Source organism: Corythoichthys intestinalis, chromosome 14 (assembly GCF_030265065.1).
Source record: "Corythoichthys intestinalis isolate RoL2023-P3 chromosome 14, ASM3026506v1, whole genome shotgun sequence".
NCBI lineage: Eukaryota > Metazoa > Chordata > Actinopteri > Syngnathiformes > Syngnathidae > Corythoichthys > Corythoichthys intestinalis.
The window spans coordinates 25,052,388-25,076,594 of record NC_080408.1 but is presented as its reverse complement, the minus strand read 5'-3'; the positions used below and the strand labels follow the sequence as shown (position 1 = coordinate 25,076,594).

General features: G+C 37.5%; 1 protein-coding gene across 3 annotated transcripts in view; it reads left to right on the top strand.

The window, feature by feature from the left end:
• The first annotated feature begins 842 nt into the window (after positions 1-842).
• The window catches only part of slc6a9 (solute carrier family 6 member 9), a 106,962-nt gene continuing 83,597 nt past the window's right edge, over positions 843-24,207 (top strand). Inside the window, exons 1-2 of one of the 3 annotated variants that reach the window (XM_057856759.1) lie at positions 843-897; positions 13,075-13,358. In XM_057856759.1, the coding sequence (XP_057712742.1) occupies positions 13,329-13,358 (30 nt within the window). In that variant the 5' untranslated portion in view covers positions 843-897; positions 13,075-13,328. Of the gene's footprint in view, positions 898-1,487; positions 1,629-11,842; positions 11,974-13,074; positions 13,359-24,207 lie in introns of those variants that run through there. The other 2 variants (XM_057856758.1, XM_057856757.1) reach the window with 2 other exon arrangements.

Sequence of the window (24,207 nt, the reverse complement as noted above, 5' to 3'; positions counted from 1 at the left end):
AATATATATTAATTGCATCTTACCAGATATAAAATGACTACTACATAATCTGTGGTGATCGTTTGGTGCCCAGTTTTCTCATCAATTGCAGCCGTCCATCTCGCTCTCCTCTCAGGGTCTCTCGGAATACGGTAGAACTTCAAGTCTCTCCGTCTATCTTCTCTGTTACTGCAACCAACCGCCACACACGCCTTTCACCATTTTGATTAATAATGTTAACGAGCAGAAAAACACGCCATAATAGGAGGAATTTACGTAGCGGTAATGCGTAAACACGACGAGTTGACGGACAATATGGCGCGGAGGCGTGGTTGTGATGTCATGTGAGTAGGGTCTATATGGCTCTGCCCAGGGGATACAGTTTTTGACTGGGGTAACTACATTGGCACGACACCGGCAGGCGTACCATATTCAATGGATGACAATCTTGGCAAAAAGTATTGCCTAAGCAGCCTGATTTAGAATTCCCCTCAAGAATGATGGGAAACAAAAAACGCTCATTGTCAACTTGTTATTATAAATAAATATTCTTGTAAATTAATTTTATCGCTGACACTGCGTTTCGGGTTCATTAACTTGTTGTGACCACTCCCTGCCCCAAAAGTCAATCTCCGCCTATGCCTTTACCTTACCTTACTAACTTTATTGGATGTTTGTGAGTTGCAGGTTCATTTAACGTTTTCCGAGTCCAAAGTATTTTTAAAAAATATATACTGTATATATAATAGAGAATTGTTATTTGGCTAACTTACCTTACCACAATTAAGATTTCAGCGCCACTCTACGGTCAGAGCTTTTCACCTCCCTGCGTAGTTCTCTCACCCCACCTTCTGACCATCTGCACGGCAGCAGCGTCACACTCATATACATTCTGTAACCTGAACGCGCCTAAAAAAGGTAAAAAACCCAAATCGGCATGCCAAAGCCTCACAGAGTTTATGTCATTGTGTGTTCTGCATCTATCACCTGTCTCACAATTCATACACATCTCCAGTCTGCCACTGCAGCGACGCTTGTGTGTGTATGCGCAGTAGCCCCCAGGCTACCACACCTGTCTGCAACATTGCTTTGTTGACGCATTACATAGTCACTGTATCGGCGTTATTTCTGGTGCCGTTAGAATAAATGCGAATGGTCGCAACCGCCGACACATGTGGCACTTCGGCCAAATGCACAGCACAAGACATAATATCTCATTGCGTGTTAACAAAAGAATGAACGACGCCTGTAGTCATTCAACCACTGAGCACGTGTAGCGGTTCACAAAGTGTTCTGTCGGCTATAATGCAAAATCATTTTAGTTTTGTTTGCACATAAAATGCTGTTGATTTCAGCAAGCTTTTTGCAAATTGCTTAATTGGCTTGATATGTGAATCAGCAGACGACAGCACAGCAGCGTCCCTGACAACGTCCGTGCGTGCGCGCGTGGCGATGCCGTGCGTGTAATAAGCATGCGCTCACATGCAGCTGCCCCTTCAGTGGATATCAGAGTTGTAAAAGGAGGGGCTTGGGAGTTGTTGACCCGGCAATCGTCGAGGAGGGGAAGGGAGTAAAGATGATGCAAGTTTGAACAAATATTGGCGAAAATTCATATGGCTTGCAGACCAAATGGAGGAATCGTCATAACAGTAAGATCACACTTTTGAACTTCCACGCTTTGGTTAATATGTCACAAGTGATTTATCATTCAATTTCTAGGTCATGTTTTGTGCTAATTTAAAAAAGAAAACAAATATTTATTTATGCATTCAATTATTTAACTGTATCTAAGTAAGGTGAAGCCTCGTTTTTGGTTCCTCAAAAGTAAATTGATAGAGTGACACTAAGTGTATATCGAATGTCAAATGTCAACAGGTGTCACACATGTGTTTCAGTACTGGGGAACTCACATGCTGATCCAGATTAATACTACGGATAACCACGTGATGCTCATGTTGGATTTAGATTTTACATTTGTTGGGAAACTTGACTGGGTCAACAAATTGTAATTGGCAAAATTGATTGAAAATTTTGAGTCCTGAAACTTTTGGGCACCTGTTAAAAAACATAAATATTTAAATTCACATCAAAATTGAGTATCAATATTGAAATTCACTTTTTCTCAATAGAAAGCATTGCATTTCCCCAAGGCTTTCGCAAACACACAATTGACATTGCCAACTGCCAACACTGTTCATAATTATTATTCATTCGCTGTTATTTCTTAATTTAATAATATAATAAAGTAACCTAATATTATTCATTACCGTATTGGCCCGAATATAAGACGGCCCTGATTATAACATGACCCCCTGTTTTTCAAGACTCAAGTTTGAAAAAAGACTTTTTGAACACCAAATTAATTTTTATACAGAAAATAATTACAGTACATCTGAAACAAATGATTATGACAATATATTTGAGAGAAAAAGTATGTTATTTTGCCTCATTCAAATCTTAATATCTGAACATTTAAATATGTAAACTAAAGTGCAATCACATTCGTAAATGAATGGCTTCTGGTTTTTGAAATGTGAAAAAAACAATCTATTGTGATAAAACTACAAATTTGCAATAACTGCATTAAAGAGCATATGACACGAGAAAAAAAGTCTTAAATGGCATTATTATGTGAATTAGAATCATATTTTGAGACGATTAGACTATATACAACAATTTAGCAAAGCACAGATGACGAGAAATTAGTCTTTTAACCTGCCGGTTAGCCACGCCTACCATTATAGGGCTTTAGCGTTCCCAACAGGTGGATGACGTCAAATGTCATTGTTTCAGTCTCTCTACTCCAATATTTTTACAGGATATTCTTTTTATCCAAGTATTTTTCCCCAATAGCTATATAAATGGCTTGAGAAGGACCAGTCAGCCCGTCAAGGGGGAACTATTCACAGCGAGGAAAACGCGACGAAGAGAGCTGCAAAATGTCATTTTTTCTGTCTCTTTACTTCAATATTTTTACAGGATATTCTTTTTATCCAAGTATTTTCCCCAATTGCTAAATAAATGGCATGGTCATGACAAATAACAGTCTTGTGCTGAATGGAATATGAAATAATAAAAATGCATTTATTCAGGACGACATGGCAAAATTACTCCATAATGGTCAAAACTATCGACTTCACCTTTACTGTCGCACCTCCCGAACGATATTTTATGACACCTAAATCGGACATATGTCATTTCCCTTCCCCGGCTTCGGAGAATGTAAACAAACCAGAAGGCGTGACAGCTAGCCGACATGCTAACCCGAACCGAGTGATGTTTCAAAGTCTTCGAAGCGGAAAATCACACATAACTAGCCTGGATTATTTGACATGACGACCCGGTTGTCGATTGTTCCCGCGGATCGGCAAACCGCCCGGCGGAGAGCAACTTACAGTTCGTTCCCCGGAGGAGGGTGGCTGGAGTTGTTGTGCAGCTAACGTGCTGCTGCTAATGAGCATTCGGAGAGCTTTTTACATGCCTATCAATGATCAAACGTAAGTAGTCCTTTATTTAAAGGAAGTTTGTAGTGTTTACTTTGTAATCACTGTATTCGTATTTGACATAATACAAAACAAGATGTTTACTCACTTCCTCGTAAGTCCAATGGTCCCACAGTAAATACCCACAGTGAATGGGAACCTTTTGAAACTCCAAAAAGGCGCATACGCCTCTCCCTCAAACAGAAAGATTTTTCTGCAGCCGTTTGGCTGGCGTGATGCGAAAAATAAACGTTTTAATCCGCAAAATCAGCTGAATCCTTCATCCTCATACACAACAGTACACTGTAGTGTGAAGAGGACGTCTTCTACCGTACACGTCACAGCGCCCTCTTCCTCAATGCAAGACCGAAGCCGGAAGTCACTCATTTTCATGGCGCGGGATTCAAAAAACTAAATAAAAATAGCGATCGCTTCCACACACATCCAAGCGGTCCATATCATTCAGGGGCATAAAATACCGCATGTATTATGAAATAAACATGCTTTTTCGTGTCACAGGCACTTTAACCATCAAAGTGAAATCTAACTGTAACTGTAGTCTTGAAACAAATCTGAATGAGGAAAAACATTGCAATAAAATAATGCAAACTGGTTAAACTAATAGCTGAGATCAGGCGCCATCTAGCGTCGTGAATGGGGAGTAGCTGAGATCTGTCATAAAAGAACATCGCTACAATGATATCTGGCGTCATCTAGCGTCGTGAATGGGTATAATGTCTAGACTGCGAATATAAAACGACCCCCTCTTTTTCAATCTTATTTCAATGCAAAAAACACCATCTTGTATTCGGGTCAATACGGTAATTATTAATATTAGGTTACTTTATTATGTAATTAAATTAAGAAATAACAGTGAATGAATAATAATTATGAACAGTGTTGGCAGTTCTATGTTCTAAGTTCTATGGGAAAATTATCTACATGATTTAGTTCAAATTGCGTTTCATATATTTTAAAGTGAACCGTTCACTTCAGAGTTCATAATTAAAAATTTTGAACTAAAGTTCAAGGTTTAAAAAAAAGAACTTTTAAAAAAAAATTTTTGTTAACTTTTGTAGTTTTCTTCGCCTCGATAATTGCTGTAAGCTATTACTGACAGAGTTGATATAGAACCACAGACAGCAATTGTTTTATCTACTTCAACACTGAAACTGTGTCAGATTCATCCTCATATTCAATTTCAAATCCGCGTCAGTCCTGGCCTTTTTGTAAAACTTAAATGCTGGTACTGGGGCTGTGTTCTGTCAGAATATGTACCCCATTAGAAATTGCAACTCTGCGGTTCTGCACATGCAGATGGCATTACAAACGGCCGCGAATGCAGCGATTCCAAAGTGAACACCAAAATCAGACTATAAAGTAAAATATAAAATGTACCATAATTTTCATAGTATAAGGCACATAAGCCTCAGCTGTCCTCACTGTATTATGTGATATTTATGCCGAAAAATATTAACCGGTAACACTTTATTTGACAGCGCCGTCACAAGACTGTCATATGACCGGTAAATTATGTCACTTTTGAATGGATGTAAAAGATCTGAGCTGGACATAGAGTAAATGGAGTTAGTGACAAAATTTGCTGGATGACATTTAATGACATTTGTCATAAGGATTCATTAATGCTCATGACAGTGTCATGTCATAATTATGACAGTCTCATGACAGTCTTATGATGCCGCTGACAAATAAAGTGTTATCTGTTAACCCAAAGCTGCACTCGAAAGTTTGTCCGAAAATGACGCTACTTCATGGACGCACACAAAGGAAAGTTGTCCTCATATCCTACTATGTGGCTGTGGTCAATTTGACTGCACATCGCTCTTTCACCGTGTCTTCCCCGTGCCTTGAAGCAGTTATTTACACCGTATTCATATTGCAGAAGTACTGTATGTTTATGATGTAACTTGTAGCACCTTTGGATAATATTGAGTCAAACTCAATGTAAAAGAATGGCTCTTCGCCACCATAAAAGCTTCGGTAATAAAAGCTGTTTGCTAAAACAACACAGCCGTGACAGCCTCAGTTGGATAGTTTTTTGCTATTAAGGTTTTGTATTTTTTAAAAAAAATTATTATGATTATTTTTTTAATAGTGTTTTAAGCCTGTGGCTTTATCTGCAGTTTTGTCGGAAGTGCTCTAATTCTGAACTCATGAGTGTAGTATACGGAGTACGTGTCTCATGATCCCCCTGTCAAACAGCCAATGGGATGAGACTTGGGGGATCTAATGGAGGAAATCACTGTTCTGTTATATGGCATCTAGTGGGATGTGTGCGAGAGTTATGGTGCATAAAATAAAGAGTTGACATCACATATACCGCTGTAGTCATGTCTGTTCATTGCTGCGCAACACCAGTACTTGACCATGAACGAGGTTATGAACGCCGCTTACAACAGCTAGAATGAATGCGTTCACAGTAACGTTCATGAGACAAAAATATGACGCGTTCAGTTCACATTCGACCAAAGCATGAACGTGTTCATGAACGATCGTTGATTGAACGCGTTCATGCACAGTACTGATTATGAATGTATAAATAAATGCACAATCCGCAAGGAAAACTACCGGTACAAAGAAAAAAAATGTGTGGGAGATTGTTTGAGGTGAGTGAGTCTTGAGAAATTGGAAGGAGTCCCCTTTATGGTTGGGCATCGAGCATCGATTGGAACCAGCTCTAACAGTCTGATGCTCCCGGAATCGTTCGAATTTTTAAATTTCGATTTCTTGGTTCGATGCCCTGACCGCCGAGCGGAAAAAAATTGCTCGAGTTCAAAGACTGATACAAGTTAAAATTAGTACGACGTCAGTAAACGGGTTTCCAGAGTAAAACGGACAAATTAAAAATAGTTCAGGAGCTTAATGCACCATGAATCTGCTATGGCAGCATATAGACGTATTGTTCTATAATACACAACAGTTGTTTTTGCTTAAAATACAGCAGTTTCTTTTAAAGAGGAGTGCAAGAGCAGAAACTGCTTTTTCAGTCTTGTCTGTGTTTTCCGCCATTTATTGGCGGTACAGTTAAATGGACCTTCTAGATGAATTTTCAAGAACAAGTTAGAATTTTAAAATAATTACCTTTCTATTTCAAAGGGATTTTCAAGCTCGGATAAAATGAACTATCGTATATTTTGGATATCAGATTACATTTATTTGCTGAAGAAAAATAATTGAAAGAGAGCATCGTGTAATTTAGATGCAATTTGGAATAATTAAATTCTATGTGGTTTAATATTATATTTAAACATAATGTCAAAGCTCTTGTCTAATCCACTTGTTGAGGGTTTTATGATTCTCATCTAATCCCTGTACTGTATTAAGAAAAAGAAAACATTATGTTATGCAGAGTATCAGTCAAGCGAAACTAGGTTTCCAGTATATGAACTAGGTTGCTAAACTGGGTGGTCAAAGTAGGCTATGTCAACAGAAGTTGCACATGCATGAATGGTATTAGATAAGCACAACCCTAACCATATGCACTTCCACCCCCACAATATCATTATCCACCCAGGGGTTGCCTCTTTGTTCATTTTATGAAAGACTCAACAGCAACACACGTTGAAAGGCTTGTGGCTCAAAAAAATTGCAAAAATGTAAACAAGTGCTTATAAAAGTAATTATTGAGAAAAATAAAACAAGTGACTCTTTAAAAAAAAACCAACAAGTACTACTCTGTTAGTAGGAGAAATACACGCCGATCATGTTGAAGGTCCAACATTTTGCCCCAAGTTAACAATTCAATCCAGTACTTTCACACCAAGTTTTAGTTTATGTGTACCATTAATAGATACTGCAGTGGTACTGCAAGCTATGTTGTTCAATTCAGTACGGGAAACTTATTGTACAGGAAGTTGCTGGACAGCGGGGAAAACAAAGATCACTTAATTGAATAAGAACAAGCACTAATGTGTTACTACAGGCAGAAGCCTGTGACCAGTTAACATGTGATACTCATTTTTTAAAGAGGCCATATGTTAGAATTGCACAGAAATTATTTATTACATGACCCTAATATTTCAATTGAAATTAAAGAAATGGTTTTTGGAAATACTTCCAATATGAGTCTTAATAGTTAAGCCGAGATTTTCCCATATTTTACATTAGCACATTTTAGTTGTTATTTTGAGTCAGTGTTTACAATGGATATCCCACCCATTTCATCCAGTTTCAAGATCAGATTTGTGTCTGCGTCCAGGTTACCGGAGCTCAGTAATCTGTAGGCTACTTAAAATAAGGGTGCAACAAACCCTTCTGAATAAACAATTGTCTTCTACCACTTCAGCAAAAAAAAAAATAAAATAAAATAAAATCTAGTTTTGAATCTCAAGTGAGTCATGACAAAATAAGAAACAAGACAAAGATATGCATTGAAGGTACCTCTGATAGATGGAGACAACTGAAAAGGAAGAAAAAAAAATGCTCGACTTCTCAACAGGTGAAGTACTTTTGAGTTTCCTATATTACTTTCATGTGTAGTAAAATGATATTTGGAATATTAACACAATTGGAATGCTTGTGCTATGTTGTTTGCTGTGGGTCCATTGAGGGGAGCAGCAACAGCATCTTTACAGGTGTACATATGTTTGTCAATAATTGAAATTAAAATAGAAGGAGGAATAAAATTGTCTTTGTGGATGCTGTCAAATGAGATATTTCTTTGTGCTTATACATTGAGAAAAACAGCCCTCTGACTCTCCTGTCATGACAACAGTGAGTGTGGAACTTGGCTCTTTTATCTTTGCGTTAACCCCTGCTTCACAAAAAAAAATTATTTATTTGTTCGTGCTCTTTCCTCTGATTGGCCGTTGGTAGAGTCAATTGCCAATGCGTGTGGTAGGCAGTGTTGTTAATAACGGCATTTGAGTATAACGGTGTTACTAACAGCGTTATTTTTTTCAGTAGTGTGTAATCTAATTAATTACTTTTCTCATCTTGGCAGCACCGTTACCGTTACTGAGGATGTAAAGGCGTGCGTTACTATGCGTTACTACCATAGGCGGAGTTTGACTTTTGGGGCGGGGGGCACAACATGTTGATGACCCCGAAACGCAGTGTCAGCAATAAAATTAACTTACATGAATAATTATAATAATAAGTTGACAATGAGCGTTTTTTGTTTCCCATCATTCTTGAGGGGAATTCTAAATCAGGCTGCTTAGGCAATACTTTTTGCCAAGATCGTCATCCATTGAATTTGGTACGCCTGCTGGTGTTGTGCCAATGTACTGTAGTTACCCCTGTCAAAAATTGTATCCCCTGGGCGGAGCCATATGGAGGTAGATTTGTGTCTATATCATTATTATTCATACATCCATTTTCCATGCCGCTTTTCCTAACGAGGGTCGCGGAGGTGCTGGAGCCTATCCCAGCTAGCTACGGGCAGTAGGCAGGGGACACCCTCAACTAGTTGCCAGCCAATCGCAGGGCACAAGGAGACATACGCACACAATCATACCTACGGACAATTTAGAGTGTTCAATCAGCCTACCATGCATGTTTTTGGGATGTGGGAGGAAACCGGAGTTCCCGGAGGAAACCCACGCAGGCACGGGGAGAACATACAAAGTCCACACAGGAAGGCCGAAGCCGATTGAACCCTTGATCTCAGAACTGTGAGGCGGACGTGCTAACCAGTCAGCCACCGTGCTGATTGGTTATTAATATCATTATTATTATTATTATTATGTTGAAAAAAAGTTGCTCCAATAAAAAAAAAAAAAACAAGTTGCTTCAATCAAAATATATATTTTCAACCACGAAAAAAAGTCGCTTCAATCAAAAAAAAAAAAAAAAGAAAAGTGTTTGAAGACAAAAATAAATTAAACTAAAAAAAAAAAAAAAAAAAAAAAAAAATGTATGTGAAAGCTATTTTTCTTTGATTATTTTTTATTTATTTATTTATTTGATTGAAGTCACATTTTTTGTTAATTAAAGCAACTTTTTGATTGAAGTAATGTTGATTTGTGTCTGGGCCACATTTTGGCTAGGACATTTTTGTCTTTATTATTTAATCAAAAAATAAGTTGCTTAAAAATATATATATAATTAAAAAGAAAAATCACTACAATCAAAAAAAGAAAAAAATCAATCATAGAAGTTTCTGAATGCGAGAAAATATTTGAGATTGAAAAATTTGCATTTGAACACTTAATTTTTCATTGAAAAAGTTTTTTTTTTTTTTTTTTTTTTTTTTTTTTTTTGATTGAACAATCCTTTTTGTTGTTGGGCCACATTTGTGTCTGAATCATTCAATCCCCCAAAAAGTTGCTTCAATCAAAAAATATATCTTCAATCCAAGAAAAAAAAACATTTTATATTATTTTAATACATACTGTATAATACAAAGCAAATGACCGTCTAAGGTGCTCGAAAAATAATTTCAACCCATTCTAAAATATATTTTTTTGTTCGTTTCATTCATTTTTGTTGCAGTTTGATTGCTTTACAACTTTTATATACAGAGGGGCAAATAAGTATTTAGTCAACCACAAATTGTGCAAGTTCTCCTACTTGAAAAGATTAGAGAGGCCTGTAATTGTCAACATGGGTGAACCTCAACCATGAGAGACAGAATGTGGAAAAAAAAAACTGAAAATCACATTGTTTGATTTTTAAAGAATTTATTTCCAAATTAGAGTGGAAAATAAGCATTTGGTCCCCTACAAACAAGCAAGATTTCTGGCTGTCAAAGAGGTCTAACTTCTAACGAGGTCTAACGAGGCTCCACTCATTACCTGTATTAATGGCACCTGTTTTAACTCATTATCGGTATAAAAGACACCTGTCCACAACTTAAGTCATTCACATTCCAAATTCCACTATGGCCAAGACCAAAGAGCTGTCGAAGGACACCAGAGACAAAATTGTAGACATGCACCAGGCTGGGAAGACTGACACCTGCAATAGGTAAAACGCTTGGTGTAAAGAAATCAACTGTGGGAGCAATTATTAGAAAATGGAAGACATTCAAGACCACTGATAATATCCCTCGATCTGGGGCTCCATGCAAGATCTCACCCCGTGGCGTCAAAATGATAACAAGAACGGTGAGCAAAAATCCCAGAACCACACGGGGGGACCTAGTGAATGACCTACAGAGAGCTGGGACCACATTAACAAAGGCTACTCTCAGTAACACAATGCGCTGCCAGGGACTTAAATCCTGCACTGCCAGACGTGTCCCCCTGCTGAAGCCAGTACAAGTCCAGGCCCGTCTGCGGTTTGCTAGAGAGCAGTTGGATGATCCAGAAGAGGACTGGGAGAATGTGTTATGGTCAGATGAAACCAAAATTGTACTTTTTGGTAGAAACACAGGTTCTCGTGTTTGGAGGAGAAAGAATACTGAATTGCATCCGGAGAACACCATACCCACTGTGAAGCATGGGGGTCAAAACATCATGCTCTGGGGCTGTTTTTCTGCAAAGGGACCAGGACGACTGATCTGGGTAAAGGAAAGAATGAATGGGGCCATGTATCGAGAGATTTTGAGTGAAAATCTCCTTCCATCAGCACGGGCATTGAAGATGAGAGGTGGCTGGGTCTTTCAGCATGACAGTGATCCAAAACACACAGCCAGTGCAACAAAGGAGTGGCTTCGTGAGAAGCATTTCAAGGTCCTGGAGTGGCCTAGCCAGTCTTCAGATCTCAACCCCATAGAAAATCTTTGGAGGGAGTTGAAAGTCTGTGTTGCCCAACGGCAGCCCCAAAACATCACTGCTCTAGAGGAGATCTGCATGGAGGAATGGGCAAAAATAACAGCAACAGTGTGTGAAAAGCTTGTAAAGAGTTGCAGAAAATGTTTGGCCTCCGTTATTGCCAACAAAGGGTACATAACAAAGTATTGAGATGAACTTTTGGTATTGACCAAGTACTTATTTTCAACCATGATTTGCAAGTAAATTCTTTAAAACTCAAACATTCATTCATTTTTTCTAATATTGTTTAAGCCTATCCCAAACAGAGCTATTTAAGTTGTCTGGTGAAAATGTTTCTAGTTTTATTATCGCAATACAATATCACAATATATCGCTAACCCCCCAAAAATCGCAGTGATGTTTTTTTTTTCCAGTATCGTTCAAGCCTGAGAGTGGGAATGTGTGTATTTGCTTGTTTTCAATACAACATGTTTGCGGTAAGTCATCTACATAGGTTAGTCATTTTATTTTTTATTTTGACGGAACTTGGATTTAAAAATGAAACAACACTCTGTTAATCTTTGTCAATAAGAAATTCTCGGCAGCAACAAACACATCAGGTCTCTGGGGTAGTTTTGTGTAATATCTTACTGCCACTCCTCCTGGAATTGTCCAATAGACTTGCCTCCACTCCAGGCACATGCTTTGTGTACATACATATTAGTGGAGTTGACCCACTGCATGGAGCCAGTTCTTTCCTTGCTCTGTGTCACACTGCACACCAGTTAGTTGCTGATGCTGAAGTTGGTACTTTTTATTAGTGTCTTCCTTCCTCAAATACCGAACAATGGATGGTAAGACTCAATCTTTTCATCTTCTTGGTTTTGTCTCTGTACAGTCTTTATCCCATTGCAGTGTGCTGTGTAAGTTGGATAACTCAGGGCATTAGTTGATTTCTGTAGACAATATGCTCTGCATGGTGTTTTTATACACAGTATGTAACATAGAATGGTAGCTGTATCTCTTTTATTTACTTTCTGTTGTGGCACTTTCTGGAAGTTTTTTTTTCTTCCTGGTGCTTCATGCCTGAAATGGTAGACATTAAATATAATATTTTTACAGTGAAATTCCGAATTCGTTTTTTCTGAGTAGTAGTACACACAAGTACACAGGTGGTATATGTAAACAACTTATGGAGATAATTTAGGTGTGTCTTTGTTAATTGCAAACTCACATTTTCATAATCAAACTAAACGGTTCGTACTAAAGTGTGTATGTGCCAAAAATGGCAATTTCAGTGTTTGTGAAAGTAGCTTAATTTGGCATCTGTATTATATAATTTTTATTTACATTAAAAAAATCTCTAAAATTCAGATTCTGATGAATGAGTTTCACGTGTCTCCATAACATTAGGTCCTTTGAAACTGATTTACCATTCCAGAAATATTCATTCTTAAAAGGACAAAAATTACACAATACATGCTATGATGGTGTATGTGTGTTAAATGATGGTCATTGTCAATGTCATCCAAAACCTGCGTTATTGTTTAAGTGGTTGGGATGGTGTTTTCTATTTACTCTTATATATACATCAATAGTAAGTGGCTGGTGCAGACGTTGCCCCCAACAGTTAATCTCATTGCACAAAAGGCCACTTTGTTAATGCAGCTGCTTTGCTGCAAAATGCAAATCTTTTACTACATGTTTCTAAATTCTTTGTCTGCACTATTTCTTTGAGAAATGATTTATTCATATCATTCAGTCAAGTGTGCATTTTTATTTTGTAAGCACTTAATTCAACTTAGAAAGTCCCCAAAAATGACCTTGCATGCATGTGTTTGGAAAGTGTTGCCTCAGTCTTTTCACCCCCTCCTACCTCCCACCACCATCTGCCCCCAACCCTCATGCCTTGACTCACCCTATCCCTCTCTACTTGTCACATGGTCTTTTCACAGCATAGAAAAGTTTCTGGATTAGGGCAGAATTAACACAAAGCAACGACGCCACTCCAGCTACATTCCCAAACAACACTTGAAGAGGCTGAGGAGGAACAGCGACCGGGAGAGTGACGCTACACGGCAAAGACACTCGAGCGAACTCCACCTCAGAAAAACGTCCAAACTCTTGATAGTGAACGGCAGACAACTTCACCCGAGAGAGGGAGGGAGCATCAAAGAGGCAAGGATCTTTGGGCACAAGGTCCTGAAGGATGGAAGAGAAGCAGGTTGCAGGGATCCTGGTGAGTTCAGTGATCATACTCATACACTTAAAAAATCAAGCAACAAATCAGTCCTTTAGTTGCATTTGAAAGTGTGTTTTTATTCAGTGTTTAGAAACTCCTGGGTTCATTAACAAGTGCTCATATCATGATATTCCCTAATCCCATTTAAATTCACTGGATATTTGGGTTGTTTTGCTTCTTGCCAGTGAACTGGTCAAGCAGTGTGTTTGTGGAAAGGCCTGCACTGTTGGTTAAACTTAGAGATTTGGTATCAATGGCACACTGCTCACAATTTGTGTCTACATTCGTTCCCACAAAGTCCAAGTCCTCCGGTCCATTATAAGAAAACGATAACCACCGTATAAACCAAGACCTCAGCACTCTTTTGACATTCACACTTGTCTGAAGCTTAAATTCTCTCCATATTGACATTTTGTCAATTCGTTTCTTTAGTACCAGATCCACAATTTTAAATACCAACACACTTTTTAAAATTCACACAATAATGTTATCAGTCTCTCCTGCTTGCGTCTCTCTCTCAGTTCCAAATATTAGGAGATAGTAAAAAACCTGAAGATAAGGTTTCTGTTTTCAGAGCAATTTGAGTGTGTGAGTGCATGATAGAACCACAATCTCTGACATAGTTATAAACTGCTGGAGAGCAAATAACTTTGTAGAGAAATTGAGGTGAGTTTCAAAGTTTATGGTATTTGTTAGTCCCTACTGCATATGGAACAACTGCTTTTGGGGAACAAACAAAGACAAAAACAGCATAAATCTGTAATTACTTCAGTTCAATAATGCTTCAGATTGGAGTTAACTGAGGTGAGCTGACTGAGTTTAGGTGAGCAAAATTTAAAAACAGCAATTCCTGCCATGTCACAACAAAATTTCCAAGTGTTCTAAATGATGATGATGAAAAACAATTGACTTAATATTTATATCCAAATGAATTTGGACAAAGGTAGCAACAATTAGAAATATGGTGAACAAATTATGTTTTATAATCATATTCCCTCCAGCAGATACAATCAAAACCATGCATTTTAAGAAGGAGGAGGGCCATGGTTGCCAGATCAGGAAAAACAGCCTACAGTCCAGTCACATTGCACAACCCGCCCAATTCAATAAAAACCAGAGCAAATTAAAACATCCAATTCAAGAGAAAATGTTTTCCTTGTAAAACTACTTATTATTTCGTATTATAACCAGAAAAAGAATATTCAGCAGTGGGTGTCACACTGTAGAGGAATCATTGCTGTTTCGCTGATAAACCTCGCCGATAAATATCACATTCTGCGGAAAATATTTGTATTGAGATTGGTGTCGAAAGCAGAAGCAAATCCACATGTTGTGAGGAAATGATTTGAAACACACCAGAATGTGCAACAACTGCTCACAAAAATTATAGTCGGCCCAATGTATTTAAATGTTATGTCATTTTTGGAATTATTTTGTCTAATTTGACTGTGTACCTACATACACATCAGAAGTTGCATGCAATTCACAGCTCACTCGTAAGGCGCTAAAATCCCAGTCCAGTTGTCTCAATACTTTATTAGTACAAAGATGCTGCTGAAGCAACATAGCTGAACTTTAAGGTGTGGGCATACAAGTTAGCCGTTGAAGTGAATGGAAACAGTTCCTTCTGAAACCGCTAGTTTGCTCAACAGTAACCCAAATTATATCAACCCACCCAATGAATTTGTCTAAGCTGGCAAAATTGGTGAGAGGCCATAACTACATTAACCATAAAATTTCCCCAAAGTAATGCTTAATTCCTCCAGACTCTTCTGTTTTTCTGTTATCATGTCATCCAAATGTTTTTGTTCCCCTGTGTAGAGCAGGGGTTGTAGTGTAAATCTATTGTCAGGAATACCCGCAAACAAAACATACCGTATAATTATTGTAAAATTAAAGGTGATTGCAGCTGACTGATGAACTCAATTTGGGTATTTTTTGGAAACCACATTTATTTTAAAAGAAATGTAGTTCATACTGTGGGAGTATTTTGTCATTGTGCTATAATGCAATAAAGTCTGTATTAATTAGAGGCTATGTGGTAGATAGTATCAAGTTAAGAAGACAGGTTAGAGTGTTAGATAAACCCAACACTGGCTGAATTTTATATCGTGAGATTGGAAAAATGATTTGAGCCAAAATTAACCTGACTCCACTGACATATCATGAGGATATTAATAGTATTGTTTTATAGGGAAAATACAATGGTAAGGCAATGTCCATACACAAATCGTTCGTGTTTTGGACACTGTAGTGTGTGTGTGGGGGGGGGGGGGGGGGGGGCGTGCAGTTGTGTGTGTGCATGCGCCTGCCCTCCTGTCACCAACTGGCACTGCATTGATGGCCTTTTTTTCTCTGCTTCCCTTTTATCATTGGCATCTCACATTTTAATTGCTCAATTCATTTATCATTTGATACAATTGCTTTTGTGTCTGTGTTCTGTTCTGTTTTTGGTAATACTTTATTACAACCAATCTGGATGAATTTACAGTTACAAATGTTCAGTGGATGGACCCATCACTGTAAATCTTGTTAACACACAAGGCACTGCTTCCTGCTTGGCTGGTAGAATTATGCCGCCTCTCTTTCTGCCCAAACTTAATTCCTGTTTCAAAGGGAGACGAGAACCGTCAATCTTCCTTCACTAGTGTCTTTGACTGCCTTGGAAGCCACCACTTCCACTGAAGAGATGAGCAAATGGTGCAATGGCACAAACCTTTATAGGGTGAATAAATGTCTCTTTGTTTGTTTATTACTCTCTGGCTTCTTATTTCCACTTGTTTTTTCCTCTCCTTTTGAATTACTGTATGTTTAGGGATATGTGAGTTGAAAGAGAAGAAAAACGAGATGAACTGAGGCTTTGGTCATTTTTCTGTGGCACCCTGTTTTTTTCAGTATATTACTTCTGGGTCTGTTGTCTGTTTTTATTGCCTGTTTTGTTTGTATGTCAGTTTTAAGTTCTCAGATCCTCTAGGTCCCGAGGCCAGTTAAAAACAAAAAGTACAGTACAGAGTCATTGTTTTAACCAAACAAACTACGCACAAATAACTTTTGTATGTTTAGCCCTGTAAAAGGCCTATTGTAAGTCAAACTTTTAAAGATAAATATATTTTTTAAAAATGCAGCTGGATACATTGGCAAAATACTATTGTTCATTTGTGCCAGCGGTGGCCATTAGCACATGGCATGTGTGGCCTGCCTCGCCAGTTGAAATGTTTGGGCACTTGTAGATTATTGTCCAGGGGGTATTTTGGGTTTTGAGACACTGGTTTAATATTGACATTTTAAAGTTTCACTGTTCGTTGTTAATTGTGCTGATTGAAACGATGTAATTTAATGAATTGGTCCTTTTATGCAAACGTTTCATATTTAAAAATGAGATATAAAGTATCTTGTAATTGAAAAATAAGTATTTGCAGTGTAAGTTTTACACCTAAAATATTAATGTTGAATTGTTTAATCAAATGCAACTGTTCATATTTTGCTTTTGTATTTAAGATATTTCACCGAATGGAGAATGGTTTCCACAATCCTCAAACAAAAAGAGAAGGAAAACTGATTATTTATTTGAGTGAATCCAGTGTTCTCTGGGCTAACGTCACATCCTTTTTCAAGTTGAGAGCTGCACGGAGACTTAAACTGGAAACTTGACACCTATGATTCACTAAGTTTCATTATGCTTATATTATGGCATGCCACAATCAGAATAAATGTTGCGGATTGACAGATTGCTCCTTCAATTGCAAACTAGTCTTGTGGTCTGTTGCCGGACAATGTAACACAAACTAGTCTTGTGGTCTGTTGCCGGACAATGTACTACTAAAAATTCTTTTTGTTTTGGTTGAACCCCCCCCCCCCAACAAATCCACCACAATAAAGTTATACATCTTTTATGAGCTCAAGGCCTGTCAAGTCACCAGTTGTTTTTCTTGTTCTTGTGGACACTAACTTTGAAGTCGTACTCCTCATCATTTAAAAACTGGTAGTCTTGAAACTCCGTAGGTATGTAGCAGAAGCTAGTATCTTATCAAACCTCTGAGCCTGATCTATTTTTTATATTTTTTCTATTAAAAAATTTTTTTTTTTGTTATGGTTGATTAATTTATGGCAGACTTTTTGTACCTGTAGGTTATGAGCTAGCCAGTAGAGGGCATGCGCGCACAGCATATAGATTTATGGTTTCTGTGTTGTCTCTAGGTTATGAGTTAGCCAAGAGAGCATGCATACACTGTGTGTGTGTATATATGTATATATATATATATTAGGGCTGTCAAATGACCAAAATTTTTCATCGAGTTAATCACAGCTTAAAAATTAATTAATCGTAATTAATTGCAATTCAAACCATCTCTAAAATATGCCATATTTTTCTGTAAATTATTGTTGGAATGGAAAGATACGACACAAGACGGATATATACATTCAACATACTGTAGATAAGTACTGTATTTATTATAACAATAAATCCACAAGATGGCATTAACATTATTAACATTCTTTCTGTTACAGGGATCCACGGATAGAAAGACTTGTAGTTGTTAAAAGATAAATGTTAGTACAAGTTATAGAAATTTTATAATTAAACCCCTCTTAATGTTTTCATTTTAATAAAGTTTGTAAAATTTTCAATCAAAGAATACATTAGCAGCTCACCATTGTTGATGTCAATAATAATTATGGTGCTGAACCCCATAAAATCAGTCGCACCCAAGCGCCGTCAGAGGGCGGCAAAACACCAAAAAACACAAGTAACAAGTGGAAATGACACTTTGCTGTCATTTTAATCTGTTTGAGCGGGGCATGTGCGTTAAATGCATCAAATATTTTAACGTGATTAATTTAAAAAATTCATTAACGCCTGTTAACACGATAATTTTGACAGCCCTAATATATATATATATATTTCTTTTCTTTTTTTTTCTCTTAAAATGTGATGACACTGAAGAAATATCTAACACTGCAAATTTATCATTTAGAAAAGTGGAAAAGTCGTATCCATCGATCCTTGGTGCTTTTATTTGTTTTTTGTTTTTTTTGTATCAGGGCTGATTGATTTATTGCGGACTTGCCTGTAGGTGAGGAAAGTGGCTTTCAGCTTTTAGTAGCACACTAGTGCTTGTCAACATAATGTTGCATGCTAATCTGTGTACTGTATATGATTTTATTCGGTTGATTGTTATTTGTTTCACAAATACTTCCCAGAATGTTGTATAAATGTTTAATAGATTATAAGTAGTGGAATGGGTTACATGCACATATTGGTTCCAATATATCGGTGGTATGGTTTATAATGTCAAAGTAAGACAAACCCTTATTCTTGTGTCTCTCTGCATTCATGTGCTGACAATTTCTCCTGGAATTCCAATTTGCACTGAATCTGTTAAAGACTGGTTACTCTCTTTACATTTACTAGTTAAAGAAGGGCAGAAATGAATGAATGAACAATTTAAAAATGCTTATTTTGCCCACTTTTTACACTATCTTTCGTCACCTAGAAATTTGATACAAAATGAAGGAATACATTTTACCTTCGAAAATGGGGAAAAATAATGTAATGTAGCCTTGAATTATTTAACTTTTGAGGCCTGATAAAATGTTTCTTCCGAGCTACATGATTGTAACTCAGTAAGGTTATTCGATAGTTGAATTCTGAAAACTGAACCACATCTAGATTCTGTATCAATTCTCACTTTTTATGTCTTACTAATACAATAAGCCGCTTAAATGATACATTTCCTCCTTTATTTAAAAAATGAAATGTTGAATGTACAGTAAAATGCTGTAGACTGCAAGTAAAACAGTTGAGTTGTGTTATGATTAAAAATAATAGCCTGACTTTTCATATCCACTATATGGATATTTTGATGTACCAGACTTTATTAATAATGGCTTAGTCACAGAGGTGGGTAGTAACGCGTTACATTTACTCCGTTACATTTACTTGAGTAACTTTTTGAGAAAAAAGTACTTCTACTAGAGTAGTTCTACTTAGCCATACTTATTACTTTTACTTAATTAGATTTGTGAAGATACGATAATCTTACTCCGCTACTTTGGGCTACACTAGTTGTTACATTCAGACTCAATACTCTAAATATCAAATTTTACCTTTTTTTTGTGTCAGCGATGCCAACAGTAGATCTACCAGTTTCACCAATGAGACAACGCAAAAATAATCACATGACTCCATTATACCAATCAAACTCAAGCTTGCCTTTCTCTGATCACACCAGCTTGCTCACTCACGTAGCGTCTTTAAAGCGCCATAATAAAATAAGTATTTGATATACAGTGCTGCCCTCAACATGACTTGAAAGCATGGATTTTAACCTCTCCCATTTTTTATTTGGCACCGATTGACCACGGAAAACCGGCGATATGAGCCTTTTAATTTCATAATAGAACTATTCACTATTCAAACTCGGAACTATTTTCTCCACTGGAGGGCACTCATGCTCTTTGGAAAAATGATGCTTCATATCTGCAACTTTTTTCTCTTGCCGGAATTCAATTGTTTTTTTGTATTTATTTGGCTTGATGTGGTTATGTAATGGATAATTGTACAGTTGTAGCGGATGATGTGTGTGAGTCTGAGGCAGCGAGTTGAGCCGGTGTATCGTGTGGCAGCCGCTCGTGTCTCTAGTCTCTGTCTGACCCGGAAACCTGCGCGTCAAAGCCTTTCACTCCGCATTACAACATCCTCCACATTAGTTCAGTGGGTGAATTATGTCGAAGATGTAGTGATCACTGCAAAGTATAATAACAGTTCATATAGATAGCTTTGTGTTGAGAAAAAAATATATAAATCAACACTGGAGGCAGTTACTCACAATGTTACTCATTTCCTCCTTACTATAGTTTTCTTTTCACCAAATACTTTTTTACTTGTACTTACGTACAACTTTTTGATGATTTCTTTTACTTGAGTAATATTATTTTGAAGTAACGCTACTCTTACTTGAGTAACATTTTTGGCTACTCTACTCACCTCTGGTTAGTCACCGCAAAATAACCTGTATTCATTCATTTATATGGTTGTTTTCTGTTTTTAAATTTTACTAAATTACTGAATATGTGTCTTCAGCACAAACACACAGTATGGCCAGAATATAGTATAAGTGAAAAATAGAATATTCCATTTATATATGTCCCTTTTTCAACAATTCCTTTGTTTTAGACGTTTCCATTCATTCATTCACACCCAAATAAATTTCAGTGACCCGTTTGTAACGCCTTACATCATGTATTTAATTTTACTTTGATTTTGTAACACCCTATTTCTTAACAAAAGCTTTCTTTACCATGACAATTCCCTTTCCATTGTTCCCAGTTATTCTTTATTGTCCTCCCATTAACATCGTAAATTTGTGCCATCTGCAAATTTAACACATTTCTAAATATCATGGGACATACTTTTTTTTTTTTCTTTTTTAAATAATATCATGGGACATACTGTTCAGATATTATTTAATTAAAACAAAAAAAGCTACCTAATAGTGATGTTCAAATATAATTTTAATTAGTTTTTTCATCAAGAAATCAGGCACACTCTACAAATCCTTAATATTATTTTTTAGCCTAATCATGATTTTGCTGTTGTTGTTGTTGTTCTCATAAAACGTGTCTATTTTGGTATCATTTTTGTACTTGGACTCCATTGGTCCATTTTTGATAAATTCTTGGTAGACCTCTGTTCATGTTTTTTCCAAATGTTTGCTGAAACCATGGTTTCCATCTCTTCTGGTATTGTTGTATGTATGTACAAACAGTGCCTTGCAAAAGTATTCGGCCCCCTTGAATCTTGCAACCTTTCGCCACATTTCAGGCTTCAAACATAAAGATATGAAATTTAATTTTTTTGTCAAGAATCAACAACAAGTGGGACACAATCATGAAGTGGAACAACATTTATTGGATAATTTAAACTTTTTTAACAAATAAAAAACTGAAAAGTGGGGTGTGCAATATTATTCGGCCCCTTTACTTTCAGTGCAGTAAACTCACTCCAGAAGTTCAGTGAGGATCTCTGAATGCTCCAATGTTGTCCTAAATGACCGATGATGATAAATAGAATCCACCTGTGTGTAATCAAGTCTCCGTATAAATGCACCTGCTCTGTGATAGTCTCAGGGTTCTGTTTAAAGTGCAGAGAGCATTATGAAAACCAAGGAACACACCAGGCAGGTCCGAGATACTGTTGTGGAGAAGTTTAAAGTCGGATTTGGATACAAAAAGATTTCCCAAGCTTTAAACATCTCAAGGAGCACTGTGCAAGCCATCATATTGAAATGGAAGGAGCATCAAACCACTGCAAATCTACCAAGACCCGGCCGTCCTTCCAAACTTTCTTCTCAAACAAGGAGAAAACTGATCAGAGATGCAGCCAAGAGGCCCATGATCACTCTGGATGAACTGCAGAGATCTACAGCTGAGGTGGGAGAGTCTGTCCATAGGACAACAATCAGTCGTACATTGCACAAATCTGGCCTTTATGGAAGAGTGGCAAGAAGAAAGCCATTTCTCAAAGATATCCATAAAAAGTCTCGTTTAAAGTTTGCCACAAGCCACCTGGGAGACACACCAAACATGTGGAAGAAGGTGCTCTGGTCAGATGAAACCAAAATTGAACTTTTTGGCCACAATGCAAAACGATATGTTTGGCGTAAAAGCAACACAGCTCATCACCCTGAACACACCATCCCCACTGTCAAACATGGTGGTGGCAGCATCATGGTTTGGGCCTGCTTTTCTTCAGCAGGGACAGGGAAGATGGTTAAAATTGACGGGAAGATGGATGCAGCCAAATACAGGAACATTCTGGAAGAAAACCTGTTGGTATCTGCACAAGACCTGAGACTGGGACGGAGATTTATCTTCCAACAGGACAATGATCCAAAACATAAAGCCAAATCTACAATGGAATGGTTCAAAAATAAACGTATACAGGTGTTAGTATGGCCAAGTCAAAGTCCAGACCTGAATCCAATCGAGAATCTATGAAAAGAGCTGAAGACTGCTGTTCACAAACACTCTCCATCCAACCTCACTGAGCTCGAGCTGTTTTGCAAGGAAGAATGGGCAAGAATGTCAGTCTCTCGATGTGCAAAACTGATAGAAACATACCCCAAGCGACTTGCAGCTGTAATTGGAGCAAAAGGTGGCGCTACAAAGTATTAACGCAAGGGGGCCGAATAATATTGCATGCCCCACTTTTCAGTTTTTTATTTGTTAAAAAAGTTTAAGTTATCCAATAAATTTTGTTCCACTTCACGATTGTGTCCCACTTGTTGTTGATTCTTGACAAAAAATTAAAATTTTATATCTTTATGTTTGAAGCCTGAAATGTGGCGAAAGGTTGCAAGGTTCAAGGGGGCCGAATACTTTTGCAAGGCACTGTATGTAGATATGTGCTGTTGTAGTTACACTATTAGTCAAGTTACGATAAGAATAGAATCTACAATATAAGTGATGCACCCTGCCTCTCTCCCAATTTCAAATGAGGAAAAGCCATGTAAATACATTAAAAAAATGCATCCATATATTTTTCTGGATGTGTTTACAAAATAAGATATTGCCATGAATAGCACACAAATTTCCATCTGCATTTTAGAGTACCATAGAGTTGAAGTTAGCAACCCCACACCACAAGTCACACTGAAACAGTGGACAGTTTTTTAGGGGTGTCTAATAGGGAAGTTGGGCACCTTGCTCCAGGACACCTGAGAACAACTACACACAGCAGTGGGTGGAGTTGAACCCAAAGTTTTTTGGTCACAGAACACATTTTTTAATGAAATGACACATGGCTGCCATCTTTTTCCGGATGATTTTTACTGTTTCCGTAATTACACAATTCCTACATAACCTCTGTGTCTGAGTTTTGTATATGTGCGTTCGCGCGCATGCATTTTTTCCCGAGGGCACCATGGCTAATGTGTGCTGTAGGCTGTGAAGTGGAAAGAAAAAGCAAAGAAATAGTGGAATCCATAGCTACAAACCTCCCCCGGGTCACAACGTACACTGACAGATGACATCAAATCCACTACTTTAGATAATACTTTTACTATACATATAGTACAGTATCAGCTTTTTACACTTCATTCTACAAACTGAGTTGAATGTATTCAAATATGAAAATATGGCAACTACAGTATGCAGTCCACAACAGGCTATTTAATAAACGTGTCTTTATTTGTACACCACTACACAACTAATAATAAAATGTACACTTATCAAGTGTTTCTTAGGTCTACAGGTATAATTACAGTTACTCTCTCTTTCTCCCAATTTGTAATTATGTAACAGACATATTGAGTTGCCAGTAAGCCAGTTCAGCTAACAGCAATGCTCAGCAACCGTACTGACTGCCTCTGGGGTGATGGGGCAACAAACAGCTGTGTATGAAGAGAGAAAGAGCTGTGCCGGCATTTGGGGGTTGAAGAGTCAGACATGATTTGTGTGTCTGATCTCACCCACCTGATTGACCAGCTAAATGTGGAGGTAAGCAAAAGCAAACCACCGTAAGGGTCAGAGGTAGCTTTGAGGGCAATGTGTCCTACAGGACACAGACAGAAGTAAAGGTTATCAACAATGTTACAGAACATGAGTAGTAGCCTACGGTACTACCCAGGTAATACCTGTAACACATCTTACTTACAAGGCAAAGAAAACAGGCAGCAGCAGAGGGGATAACGAGTAGGCAACCTTTGCCTTAAACTATGGTCCTGTTCCCCACAGAAAATAAACTCTGTTGTTGACATCTGAAATGAAATAACACGGCACGTCGGCCTCACATTTTTTGGGCTTTAAGCTGTTTATTCTAATACGGTTTAGCAGTTGCAATTAC